General features: G+C 37.1%; 1 protein-coding gene and 1 pseudogene across 1 annotated transcript in view; both read left to right on the top strand.

Annotated features, from left to right (window-relative positions):
- MTREX (Mtr4 exosome RNA helicase) overlaps nt 1-14,556 on the top strand; it is a 105,536-nt gene that overhangs the window by 43,420 nt on the left and 47,560 nt on the right. The window contains exons 16-18 of the mRNA XM_045998832.1: nt 84-234; nt 10,024-10,196; nt 10,949-11,017. Of these exons, the coding sequence (XP_045854788.1) occupies nt 84-234; nt 10,024-10,196; nt 10,949-11,017 (393 nt within the window). The remainder of the gene's footprint in view (nt 1-83; nt 235-10,023; nt 10,197-10,948; nt 11,018-14,556) is intronic.
- On the top strand, nt 2,254-3,710 carry LOC123938318 (annotated as a pseudogene).

The raw sequence follows: 14,556 nt of genomic DNA, 5'->3' as shown, positions 1-14,556 counted from the left end.
TTAAATTATTAAGCAGTTTAATAGGTATCTATGTAAATTTTATTTGAAAAAAAATCACACTGACCTTTTTTTTTTCCCCTCAGGGCTCAGCCGATCCTTTAAATAGTGCTTTTCATTTGACCTACAACATGGTTTTGAACTTACTACGTGTAGAAGAAATTAATCCTGAGTACATGTTGGAAAAATCCTTTTACCAGTTTCAACATTATAGAGCAATTCCAGGAGTAGTAGAGAGTAAGTATAAAATTATCATAACAGAGTCTTCTTAGCTAGTAGAGTAAATAGCACAATTCCTGCATTACTGACTGCCTAGGCCATTGTTTATGCTTTGGTTAGCCACATCTTGATTTTTACATAAAGTAAGAACTGTGATTTGGTCATTATGACTGACTAGAACATTTTAAAAGAAAACCCTGCTCTAGTATACCTTTCAAGAGTTCGTTCAAATTTAATGTAACTTATTGTTATAGGCATACTATATGATCGCTCATGTTCATGAGTCATAACAAAAGAACCTGGTATATTAAATTTGATTTGTAAGAAGCATATGTATATTAGTCTTGCCCTTGTACTGTTCTCTCATTATAAAAGAGTGCCAGAGCATAAATTTATAAGTAAGGAAATTTAATACTCCAGCTGGGATTTCAGTTCAGCCTTTTTAGAATTTCTAGCTCCTATTATGATAATGCTTTCTTAAAGTTCAGAAAGTGTTCTGTGGTAACTGTTCAAGTAGAATTGTGTATTGATCTTTACCCTAGAGGATATTTTGGTTGATCATCATGTAAAAGCTGATTAAAATCTAAAACAGAGGCAAAGATTGAAAATAATGGTTTTGGTAGATCTTAGAAAAATAATTCATAGTCATTTTCAAGAGGAAAAACTGGAAAATTGAGCAAAAGATACAGAGGAAAGTTAAAATCATTTGTAAACTTACACAGAGCCAGCTGCAACACCCAATAGCTCTTCTAACTTTTTTCTTTCTCATAACAAAGGTGTTTGTTTTTTTTTTAAGGTGGGATTAAATACATTAGTTCTGCCTTACCCATGGTTATGTGTTCAGGATTCCCAGTGGATACCTGAAACCACAAATAGTACTGAACCCTATATATATATATATTGTTTTTTTCCTATACATATTCATTTCTTTGATAAAATTTAATTTATAAATTAGACACAATAAGGGATTAACAATAATAGAAAAATTATAACCATATATTGTAATAAAATTTATGTGAATGTGGTCTCTTTCTCTCTAAAAATATCTTACACTGTACTCACCTTTTTTGTGACGTGATATGATAAAATGCCTACATAATGAGGTGAACTGAGGTAAATGACAATCACTGTGATGTAGTGTTAGATTCCTATTGACCTGACAGTATGTCAGAAAGGTGGTCATCTGTTTTTATACTGTATTTGAACACAAGTAATTAAAACCACAGAATGCAAAGCTGTGGATAAGGGAGAGGACTACTGTATACAGTTTCTATAAAAGTAATGATGATACTTATGTTAGTATCTTTTGTTAAATATTTACCTTATGCCTACCCATGTGTTAATAGTTTGCATTCATTATTAGCCCAATGATTCTGGCTTCTTCAAATTTAATCTGAAGTAGTCTTTGGAAGTATGATTTTTATGATTATATAGTATTTCTGTTTTATAAATGTACAATGATTTATTTAAAAATAAAGGCAAATTTGAGATACTTTTCTATCACAAGTGTTAGTACACTCAACTCAATTTTTATGTAGCCAAAAGTAAATGAATTATAATAATATGCCTCAAAAGAAAAAGGCTTAGAACGTCCAAGTGTCTTAATTTTCTTTTTTCCTTTTTTTTTCTTTTTCTTTACCCTTATCCGCGTGATAGATCATAATTATTTCCTCTTAAATTAATTTCTCAGGTCGTAAGAGAGGCTTCTTCATTACCAACTATAGAGTTGGAAGGAGCTTTGGCATCATTTTACAGATTTTTTTCTTAAAGGCTCAGAACTCCCTCCTCCTTGAATACCCACACCACTCATTGCTAAATGCCATGGCTTCCCCTTCAGATTTTGATTATACCTTATCAGCCATATAGGAACCAGTCATTGGCAAATAACTGGAAGATTGAACTCTAAGATACTTCATGTGTCCTGTCCTCAGCTGCTCCAGTTGCTGGCCATAGAGCATATCTGGCTTTGGGTGATACCATTCCATGTCTTCAGCCAGAGACACTGAGATAATAACTTTTCAAATACTGACTTACAAGATGACTGTCACTGTAAAACAATATTTTGTCACCAGGCAGTGAACAAAGAGCAGTATTATCTTGCAGAAACCTGTAACTTTGGTGTACCTCGATTTGGGTGAAGGTAGGGCAGGGCCCCTATCTGGAAAGCAGTTTGGAAACTCTGGGGAAAACTAATCAAAAAGAAATGGAATCTTGATGAGCTGCCCAAATTTGAGAATTTTTATCAAAAACAGCTTGATTTGGCTAGATGCACAGCACAAGAGATGGAGACATACAGACGGAGTAAGGAAGTTACAGAGGTCACAACTGCCCAAAGCCAGTTCTGACTTTATGAAACAAACTTCCCTGGAAATGTAATGGATGTGACTGTAAGATAGAATTTTACTGCTAGAAGTGGATTGGATATGGTTGGAGTAGCATAGACTGGATGTAGGAAAACATTGTCTTATTTGCTGCCTGCTCTCATCCACATCAGTCATCAACCATTCCTAGAGAAAGATGATGGGTCTATTTGCTTGGTGCTGGCACTGACTTGGAAACTGGTCCAAGAGGTACAGCAAGTAGCTGCTGAATGCTAAAGAGTATGTGGCTAGAGGTCCACTTGCATCTCTGGTGGTGTTCCCGAGGGATCACAAATTTGTGATTTGAAGAGAGATGCGGAAATCTGTGTTGTAACACCTGAAAGACTGTTGGACTTTTTAGAATGTGGGAAAACCAATCTGAGAAGAACCATCAACCTGTCTTTAATGAAGTAGGTAGAATGCTTGTTAGCGGCTTCGAACCCAAACAGGGAAGAGTGTGGGTTAGAAAAGACCTGATGGGGGCACCTGGGTGGCTCAGTGAAAGCCTCTGCCTTGAGCTCAGCTCATGATCCCAGGGTCTTGGGATCGAGCCGCGCATTAGGCTCTCTGCACCGTGGGAAGCCTGCTTTCTCCTCTCTCTCTGCCTGCTTGTGATCTCTGTCTGTCAAATAAATAAATAAAATCTTTAAAAAAAAAAAAAAAAGAAAAGACCTGATGGGCAAACCCTCATGCGGAGTGCAGCTTGGCCAAAAGAAGTAAGCTTGATGAAGATTTCCTTAAAGACTACATTCATAGAATATAGTGCATTAGAACTGAGTGTGAAACTACAACATTCTTAAGATTGTGGGTATGTGTCATGATGTCGAAAAGGTTGAAAAACTTACTCACCTAATGGAAGAGATCATGAGTGAGGAGTAGAATAAAACCATTGTTTTTGTTGAAACCAAAAAAAGATGTGATGAACTTACTAGAAAAATGAGAAGAGATGGGTGGCCCACCAGTGGTATTCATGCTGACAGGGGTCTACAGGACATGACTGGGTTCTAAATTATTTCATACATGGATAATCTCCTATTCTGATTGCTACCGATGTGGCCTCAAGGGCTAGAAGTGGAAGATGTGGAATTTGTCATCAATTAAAACTACCCTAACTCAGAGTATTATATTCATTGAACTGGAAGAGCTACTCACAGTATCAAAACAGACAGAGCATACGTATTCTTTATATGTATTAACATAAAAGAAGTGAGCAGTCTTTTTTTTTTTTTTAAGATTTTATTTATTTATTTGACAGACAGAGATCACAAGTAGGCAGAGGCAGGCAGAGAGAGAGGAGGAAGAGGTCACAAGCAGGCAGAGAGAGAAGGAAGCAGGCTTTCCATGGAGCAGAGACCTGGGCTCAATCCCAGGACCCTGGGGTCATGACCTGAGCTGAAGGCAGAAGCCTTAACCCACTAAGCCACACAGGCGCCCCAAAGAAGTGAGCAGTCTTATCTGTGTTTCATGAAGCTGATCAAGAGCAGTTAATTCCAAGTTGATTCAGTTTGTCAAAGACAGAGGTTCGGGTTCAAGGGGTGGAGGAAGCTTAAAGGATGACCATTGGGATAGATACTCTTTGCGCCTGAGGGCCGAATTCAATACCTTTAGAGACAGAGAAAATTATGGCAGAGATTAGTTTGCTTAAGAGAGATTTGGGGGAAAAACTTAGAATGGTATTTACTGTGCTGCCATTTACACCAGTGGGAGCTTTGGAAGTAATTTTGTGTGCTGGTCTAGAGACCAGTTTTAGAACTGGTAATCCAACAGGCACTTAACAGAATGGTTATGATAGCAATCAGCAATGTGGAAATGAGGTCCAGAGATGCACAATGGTATGAACCAGCAGGCATATGTATATCCTGCTACTACAGCTCAATATTTTTTAATATTTTAAAAAGATTATTTATTTAAGATAGAGTGCAGGGGAGAAGCAGAGGGAGAGGGACAAGCAGACTCCACACTAAGTGCAGAGCCCAGCATGAGGCTCAAACCCCAACCCTGAGATCATGACCTAAGCCAAAACCAAGGGTCTGAAGCCAAACTGACTGAGGCACCCGGTCACCCCAAGTCATCTTAATACTTCAGTAACAATTTTTAAGCTTACAGTAGTCCTACTAAGCAGTTAGCACTGGGTCATTCATGACTAGGGTAATTAAACACACACACATACATACAGTCAGCAGTTAGACTGGTTTTGTGACTGAATAACCAAGAGAAACTGCACATTGGTGCACCAAAAACCTTTCATTTTTTTTCCTTCTTTATAAAAATAGTGTATTTTAACAACCAATAAATTACTGTTTAAACTTCACTTTATATTATTCTTCTATAATTCCATAGAAAATATCCCAGATATGGTTGGGGGTAGAGTAAGAAACAAGTGTTTTCCCATTTCTTTAAACCCTTTTTTATGACTTCTCACTGGACTCAAATTCTTTTTTTTTTCCCCCAGATTTTATGACAGAGTGAGAGAGAGAGCACAAGGGGTGGGGAGCAGCAGAGGGAGAGGGATTGCATAGGGCTTGATCCCAGGAACCTGAGATCATGACCTGAGCTGAAGGCAGATGCTTAACCATCTGAGACACCCAGGTGTCCCTGGACTCAAATTCTTTTTTTTTTTTTTTTAATATTTTTATTTATTATTTGACAGATCACAAGTAGGCAGAGAGGCAGGGAGAGAGAGAGAGGAGGAAGCAGGCTCCCTGCTGAGCAGAGCCCGATGCGGGGGGCTTGATCCCAGGACCCTGAGACCATGACCTGAGCCGAAGGCAGAGGCTTTAATCTACTGAGCCACCCAGGCATCCCTGGACTCACATTCTTTTTTTTTTTAAAGATTTTATTTATTTATTAGAGAGAGAGAGAGAGAACACAGGCAGACAGAGTTGCAGGCAGAGGCAGAGGGCAAAGCAGGCTCCCTGCCGAGCAAGGAGCCTGATGTGGGACTCGATCCCAGGACGGTGGGGCTCCTCACCTGAGCCGAAGGCAGCCACTTAACCAGTTGAGCCACCCAGGCGTCCCTGGACTCAAATTCTTAAGTACAACTTTGACAAAGACTTGGCTACCTGCTCTGAACTTAAACATTACCATCATTTCCCACTCCTCTGTCCTCTGTCTTTCCAGTCCCCAGCTGCTGCTATATTTAGGGTGGTTCTGACTGACTTAACTTTTAAAAGGATTGTGAATAACATAATCTGCACTTCCTGGTACTGCTATTATACATTTGCTTATTCTTCTGCTTGAATCATCCTGCTTTCCCTGCCTATGTTTTTAAAGGGCAAAGACCTTTGAAACTCATGAAGAAAAAAAATGAAATGTCAAGAGTAGAACAGACATTTTAATGGGAAAAAAGAAATTAAAATGATGGAAGAGGGCGCCTGGGTGGCTCAGTGGTTAAGCCGCTGCCTTCGGCTCAGGTCATGATCTCAGGGTCCTGGGATCGAGTCCCGCATCGGGCTCTCTGCTCAGCAGGAGCCTGCTTCCCTCTCTCTCTCTCTCTGCCTGCCTCTCTGCCTACTTGTGATCTCTCTCTATCAAATAACTAAATAAAATCTTTTAAAAAAATAAATAAATAAATAAAATGATGGAAGAGTTAATGACAGAATTGCACCACCTTTACTACAATTTGCAGGACTGAGTGGTATAATAGTGTAGAAGGAAATGGTTAGAGGTGATAAAGGCTATCCTGTATGCTTTAAAAATGCAGAATACATCTTGAATTCAGTTTATTCTCATTTTTAATTATTATTAGGCAGGGTTTCATTCTTTTTGCTATTGGTACTACTAGAACTTCTTCAAGAGAGCTGGTACTATTTTTCACCTCATTAGTATATCCAAATTTAAATGTAGACTGTTGTCTTTGGAATTATAGAACTAATCTCTATAACTTACAGTGCTTTATGTTTTATAACAAACTTGGATGGCTGGCATACATGAGATGTTTTTCATTTTGATTTACTGAATCGACATTAAATTTTCCAGTGAGCTGTGGAGTAAAACTTAGAGGATTTCACTGTTTCTGTTCTGAAAGGAAATATGCAAAGTTACTTTTAATCTTTTGTTTTATTAATAGGTAATGCCATGGTTAGTAGCAATAGCTGTGAAGTTAAAACATGGGTTTGATTCTAAACTATCTGAGCTTTAGTTGGTTCATCTGAACTCCTAGGATAATAACTAGTTCATCTAGTTCGTGAAAATTAAATGAGATAATTAATGTTGAATGGTCACTGAGTACTTGTTTTAACTACTGATAGTATTGCTGTAGATCAGTAAAGCCATTTAAACTTTAACCTATTAGAAAAGTTGCTCAGTACTAGGAATAGCAATCCATTTTTCCCATCACTCCCAGGTCTGTATCTGCACATGTGTTATATGATATTAATACATCTTGGAACCAGAACCTTCCCTCTCCCTCAAAAAGAGGAAATTATTTGCAAACTCTTCTTTTAAGAGTTTATTGGAGTATCTCTCACCTGGTGTTTCCTAAGATCTTGAGACTTTCCCATGGTCTGCACTGCAGTGAAACCAGCTTCTTATACTCAGGTTTCTCTACTCTTTAATTGACTATACTTACTTTTTGGAGTTGTATATAAAATGTAGTTAGAATCCTAGATATAAAATACATGTAACTTCTTAAAGTGTCTCAGACTTTTGACTCAGTAGTAAAATGGTCTTAGTACAGAAATGATTTGGAGAGAGAATGGGGAGCAGTATTTAAGCCATCCTACAGGAGTTTATTGTCTCCTTGAACTCTTGTCAGTGCTTATTGTTTCACTGACTCCTGCAAACAGTGTTACTCTGTAATTTTAGATGTGGCAGTAACATTTCTGTGTGGTTTTTGTTATAAAACTTCTTACTGACTTTAGCCTGTCAAATATTCTTTTATAGTTCTGTAATTGTTTCTCTTTTTGGTAACGTCAGTTGCCATAATATGTGTTAAGAATAGCTTTCTAGTCTTCAGTGAATGGAATTCATTTCCTGTAAGAAGACTTGTAGTTCATTTAAAAATAAGGTGATGTATTATGCCTAAGGGAATGCAACAGATCAGACGTTTGAGGGAGCAGTCTGTGAGAATTTTGAATATGATAATAAAAATAACAACAAAATAGTTGTAATATCCTCCCTGGGTGTTTACTATGTGCTCTACTCTTAGCTAAGTACTTTCTGTATCTTTCCAGTTAATCTCTAATTATACTCTTAGGAGTATGAGTATTTTTGTTATTTTCATTTTGTGGATAAAGAAACTAAAACACCCAGATTTAATAGAGGAGTTTGATCATTGGAATAGAATTGAGAGTCTAGAAATAAACCCATAAACCTGTGGTCACTTGATTTTCAACACGTGCTCTTGGGGCAGTGGGCTAGCCATATTTAAAAGAATGAATTGAACCCTTACTGTATATATAAATTAATGGAAATTGAATGAAAGTCCTAAATATAAAAGCTGAAACCATAAAACTCTTAGAAGAAACCATCAGTTTAAATCCCTATAACCTTGGATTTGGCAGTGGTTTCTTTTTCTTTCTTTCTTCCCTTTTTTTTTTTTTTGTTTAATATTTAATTTATTTATTTATTTGACACAGAGAGAGATCACAGGTAGGCAGAGAGAGAGGGGGAAGCAGGCTCCCCGCTGAGCAGAGAGCCAGATGCGGGGCTCGATCCCAGGACCCTGAGATCATGACCTGAGCTAAAGGCAGAGGCTCAACCCACTGAGCCACCCAGGTGCCTCTGGCAGTGGTTTCTTAAATAAGACATAAGCAACAGAGGAAAAAGTAAATTTGTTATAATCAAATTGAAAACTTTTCTACCTCAGTAGGCACCAACATAAAGTAGAAAGAACTCCCACAGAATGGGAGAAATTAATTTGCAAGACATATCTGATACAGGTCTAGTTTCCAGAATATGGAAAGAACTCTTAGAATTAAAAAACAAAAAGACAAATAGTCTAATTTTTAAATGGACAAAGTATTTGAATAGACATTTCTCCAAAAAAGATAAACTATTAGCCAACAAACAAGCACTTGAAAAGATGCTTAACATTTCCACTCCTGGGTATATAACCAAAAAAAAAAAAAATTTTTTTTCACACACAAAACCATGTGTATGAATGTTCATAAAAACATGATTCACAGTAGCTGAAAGGTGGAAATAATTCAGTCCATCACCTGGTAAACAGATCACTAAAATGGTGTACCCAAATAGTGAAATAATATTCAGCCATAAAAAGGGAATGAAGTACTGATACATTCTATGCTGCTATGACATGGATGAACCCTGGAAACATGCTCAGTGAAGGAAGCCAAACACAGAAGGCCTTGGTATATACTGTGACTGCATATATATGAAATATCTAGAGTAGATGAATCCACACAGATAGAAAGTAAGTTGCCAGGGGCTGGGGGAAGGAGAAAATGAGGAGTGTTTGCTCAGTGGATGTAGAGTCTCCTTTTGAGGCAGTGAAAATATTTTAGAACTATGTGGTGGGGATAGTTGCATATGTTGTGAATGTACTTTGAATGTGTTGATGGTGAGTTTTATGTTTTGTGTATTTTACGCCAGTTGAAATAGTGTTTGTTCACAGTGGGATGTAGGCATAATGAAATGAGTGAGGAAGGGAGGTCAGCACTAGATGCAAGAATTTGAGCAGAAAATACTATCATAGATGGTTAGATGAGCTAAGAGAAAAATTGGTGAAAGAGTCTGTGTTTTGGTTACTGACTGAGTAGAGAAGGAACTGTGGTTGAATTGCCTGTCTCAGTGTTAGTGACCTAGACCCTGATGGTGGTGGAGGTCTCATGACAGTAGCAAACTGGATTCTTTCTGAAATTTAAAACAACTATTACTTAAAAAGTCCAAAATAGTTCTGTCTAATGGGACTTTCTGCAGTGGTAGAGATGCTCTGTATCTGAGCTATTCAAGTCCAGAAGTCAGTAATCAGTTGAGTTACTGACAGTTGAGTATTTGAAATTGTGCTAGTGCTGTTGAGGAACTAAATATTTAATTTTATTTAATTTTCATTAATTTTAATTTAAGAAGCCACATATGGTTGGTGTCTGCTGGTAGTATATTGGAAAAACCTGATGTAGCACATTTCTGCCATTACAGAGAGTTTTACTCGACAATGAGGTGTTGAACAATGTAGGCCTAGAATTCTTAATTAGTTAATACCCTCTCCCACATCCATAGGAGAGTAACAGCTCACCATATAGGATCACTGTGAATTCAGACTCAATTTGAGGATTCACAATTAGTGATTTGGGGAACTTTAATGTAGATCCTTAATGTAGAAAGAAAATACTCGGAATGACGTGCAGTTACCTCTGAAGTCTTTCCACAAAATTTCTAGGCTATGCAAGCTTTGTTTCCTACATTGGTAGAAGAAAAACAGATGTATCTTTGTATAATTTACATAAAGTATCTTTTTAATATTTTACTTGTGTTTTATTTACAGAGGTAAAGAACTCAGAAGAACAGTATAATAAAATAGTAATACCAAATGAGGAAAGTGTCATCATCTATTATAAGATCAGACAGCAGCTTGCCAAACTGGGTAAAGAAATTGAAGAATATATTCATAAACCAAAATATTGCTTACCGTTTCTACAGCCAGGTCGCTTGGTAAAGGTATGTCATTTTTGAGTGAAGATTCTAATTATTGTTCTGTATTAATTACATTGTTGCACTATTCACTTGGAATTGATTAGGGGTGAGATCATGTGTGAAGGCCTCTTAATCTCCACTGATTTTCATTTTGGGGGGTATAAATCGAAGGAGATACTTTTGGTGTGGACATTTAAAATATTTCCAGTTATGAAATTAAAAATAGAAGCAGTTTTGTGTGCAGTTTTAAGTCCTGGATGAATTCATTAGCTATAAAATATAAAAGATTTCATATAGTCTCAGAATAAATACATCATATCATTTTAGAAATTTGTTTGCCAGGGACGCCTGGGTGGCTCAGTTGATTAAATGTCTGCCTTTCGCTCAGGTCATGATCCCTGGGTTCTGGAATTAAGTTCCACATTGGGCTTCTTGTTCAGCAGGGAGCCTCTTCTGCTTCTACCTGCTGTCCTCCCTGCTTGTGCTTGCTCTCTCTCCCTCTCTGACAATTAAATGAATAAAATCTTTTAAAAAAAGAAAAAAATGTGTTTGCCAACTGAGATATTCCTCTTGTTACTGTTTTAGAGTCCTATGATATTTGGTGGTGGTTTTTTCTTTAGGGTTTATATCTTTTTCCTTAAGTTTAACCAGTCTTTCAAAAAATATGTTACCAGGAACTCTGAAAGTTTTATTAGCCTATAATGTGGGCATGGAAGTCTATAAAATTGCTTCTTGAGCATAAATGTTTTTATTTACTTGCTTCCCTTTCTTTTTAGGTAAAGAATGAAGGAGATGATTTTGGCTGGGGAGTAGTGGTGAATTTCTCAAAGAAGTCAAATGTTAAGGTAAACCATTGCCCTTAAGGTAGAATCATATATAAATTTCTAGTAAAAAATTTTTTCAGACTCATGAAATTGATCAAAGTAGAAATAGCATTACATTAAGAGAAGCTATAATAAATTCTTCCATAGGAATTAGACTTTTGAATAATCTTAAATCTTGTCTTCAAAGTACAGTTATTTTCCAAACAACAGATTTTAATTTCATGACAGTTCACATGTCTTCTCTGAATTCATCAATACTTTTTATAATTTTACTCTTTAAATTGAATATTAGAAAAAATTAGCTTCTGATACGGAAAATAAGAATTTTAATTTAGGTATATAATAGAGAGTTGAAGAAAAGGTATTAGAGGAGCTACTCAGTTTTACTTATTTTCTTTAAGGGAGAACGATAATAAAGTTGGCTTTGGCCATTATTTATATAAATATTTTGAAAAGATCGTATGTAAAGTTAAGGAAAATTTTATTACTTTGTTAGATGAGTAACTATCTTAAAATTAAGTTAGCCACCCTGTTATATTTTTGTCTCCCAATATGTGACCCCAGGCAGCATTTTGTGTCTCCATGTATATTTTTCTTTATCTTTAAAAATGAATAGGTTGCAGGGCACCTGTGTGGCTCAGTCTGTTTGGTGTCCAGTTCTTGATCTCAGCTCAGGTCTTGATCTTGGGGTCATGAGTTCAGGCCCCACACTGGGCTCCATACTGGATGTGGAGCATCCTTAAAAGAAAAAAAGAAGAAGAAGAAGAGTTTGCATAAGATACCTGCATACTCATAATGCTGACCATCTCATGATTTTGTTGTCATTAACTTTGTTCCACCTGGGTATAGAGAAAGTAGAAATTAAGCTTTGGGATTGGAAGTTACTCCTGAAATATGTAAATAAGTTTAGACATAATAAGGCCATTTCTTGGGAGAAGCAAGTTCATAGGTTTGGGGGTGCCTGAGTGGTGCGTTTGGTTCAGCATCTGCCTTCAGCTCAGGTCATGATCTCAGAATATCCTGGGTTCAAGCCCTGTAATCAGGCTCCCTGCTCAGTGGGGAGTCTTGCTTCCCTCTCTGCTTCTGCCCCTTTCCTCCTGCTTATGCCCTCTCTCTCTCCCTCTCTTTCAAATAAATAAATAAAATCTTAAAAAAAAAAGTTCATAGGTTTGTGATCAGTGTTTTAGTGAAAGATCTGTGATTAATCCCACTGAAGAACTTCTTAAGGATATTTAGTTTGTTATTACCATTTTGATACGTTACCATCTTCATTCGTAATTATAAGATTTGTATTTTAAGCATTGCCCCACTTGTTATGTCATTTGATCCCAATTAGGTAAGGATTCATTGACCACAGACAAAAAGTCTCTGTGCTTACTCATTTGATGAATAGCAGAAAGCAGATAATGAAACTAGAAGGACGAATAGTATGAATACTTCAGTGAAGATATAGGTAAAGTGCATTTGGAACTCAGAGGAGGAAGAAATTGTATCTGAGCTATTAGAGACGGCATCTAATTAGGAATATAATGTAAAATTTTTAAGGAAACCTTGGAGAATGAGTAGCATTCATTGGTGGACATTTATTTACTGCTGAAGGAGCAGTGATGTGCAGTAGGCCCAGAACATTTCAGGTAAAGAGTGAAATCTTTTAGAGGTATTGAAGTTACTCAATAGAAAGTGATGAAAATGTGGATTTCAGTTTATTCAGTCTAGATACCTAAACATTTGAAAGCGCTGGTAGGTGTTTGAAGATTAGTTGGTTGCTTGATTGGTTTGCTTGGGTTTAGTTTGGTGCTTTTTACATCTGTTTATTTTTGAGGGAGGGATTGATCTGATCAGAACTTACTGTATTGACAGTGTTTGAAGGATATTGAAAGAGATAGCATAGTAGATACAAGTTTGTCTATTAAGGAAACATACTCTTTTGGGTGAGTCAGAAGGAGGATGGAATAAGGGTTCAGGTGGAGGATACTGAGGAACTAGAATGGACACTCTTGAATGGGAAGTTGAGGGGAGCTTTAGTGATGATAAGATTTGAAACTTAGATATGTGAAAAATTGGCTGTATTGAGCCAACAGTATTAAACTGGGTAAAGTTTGCCTCTCTCTTTCTCCCCTCCCCCCACCTTATTTTAAATATACAGTGAAGTAAAGCTTGGAAGTTTAACCTTGAAAAAGATTGCATAGGTATTATTCATTTGAGCCATGACAAGAACTCAGATATGACTTATAGGCTTTTCTTTTTTTTTTTTTTTTTTTTTTCATTTTATTTATTTTTTCAGTGTAACAGTATTCATTCTTTTTGCACAACACCCAGTGCTCCATGCAAAACGTGCCCTCCCCATTACCCACCACCTGTTCCCCCAACCTCCCACCCCTGACCCTTCAAAACCCTCAGGTTGCCCCAACCTCCCACCCCTGACCCTTCAAAACCCTCAGGTTGTTTTTCAGAGTCCATAGTCTCTTATGGTTCACCTCCCCTCCCCAATGTCCATAGCCCACTCCCCCTCTCCCAATCCCACCTCCCCCCAGCAACCCCCAGTTTGTTTTGTGAGATTAAGAGTCATTTATGGTTTGTCTGACTTATAGGCTTTTATATTTTCTATTTTACCACCTTTAGCCATGGGAAGACTATAAAATGCTTGCCTCCCTCTTCTCCCTTCCAAAGACACACACTGTTTTCTTTAGGAACAATTATTAGTAACAAAGGTATGATCTTCCTTGAGAAGAACTTGAAAGGATAGTCTTCATTTAAACTTCTGACAGCTAAGTTGTTTTTCATGTACAGTGAAAAGTGTGGCTATAAATGCTAAATGTTGTGGTTCCATTCATACTTTTTTTTTTTTTAAGATTTTATTTATTTATTTGAGAGAGAGAGAGAGAGCATGAGAGGAGAGAGGTCAGCGGGAGAAGCAGAAGCCCGCTGAGCGGGGAGCATGATGTGGGACTCGATCCCGGGATTCCAGGAGCATGACCTGAGCCGAAGGCAGTTGTTTAACCAACTGAGCCACCCAGTCACTTCTCATTCATACTTATATAACCCGTGGTGAAAAAGCCTTCACCAGTTTACTAATTTAGCTATATCTAAGATAATATTGCTAGGGTAGAATTTACTTGTCATGTGCTGAAGTGCTATGTGTTTCTTTCACTGCAGGTTTTACATTTGTTATGTGTTTGTTTTTTCAACAGTTCTATTGAGATATTATCTATGTACTATACTGTTTACTCAGTGACTTTTAGTAAATTCACCATCACCACTTGATTTTAGGATGTCTTCATCCCCTCAAAAGTTTTAGGATGTCTTCATCCCTTCAAAAGGAAAAGGAAACCTTTGTCATTCTACCCTATGCTCCCACACCCTCAGTCCTGAGCAGCTACTAATCTACTCTCTCTAGATTCTGAAAATTACATAAAATTAAATCGTGATACAGTGTTTTGCTGCAGTCGTCTTCTTAGCCTAATGTTTCCAGGGTTTAAGCATGTTGTAGTGTATATCAGCACTTTGTTCTCTGTTGTGACTGAATAGCATTCCATTATACAGACACGACATTTTGTTTA

The sequence above is a fragment of the Meles meles genome, chromosome 3, assembly GCF_922984935.1.
Source record: "Meles meles chromosome 3, mMelMel3.1 paternal haplotype, whole genome shotgun sequence".
Lineage (NCBI taxonomy): Eukaryota > Metazoa > Chordata > Mammalia > Carnivora > Mustelidae > Meles > Meles meles.
This window is presented reverse-complemented; position numbering and strand designations above follow the sequence as displayed.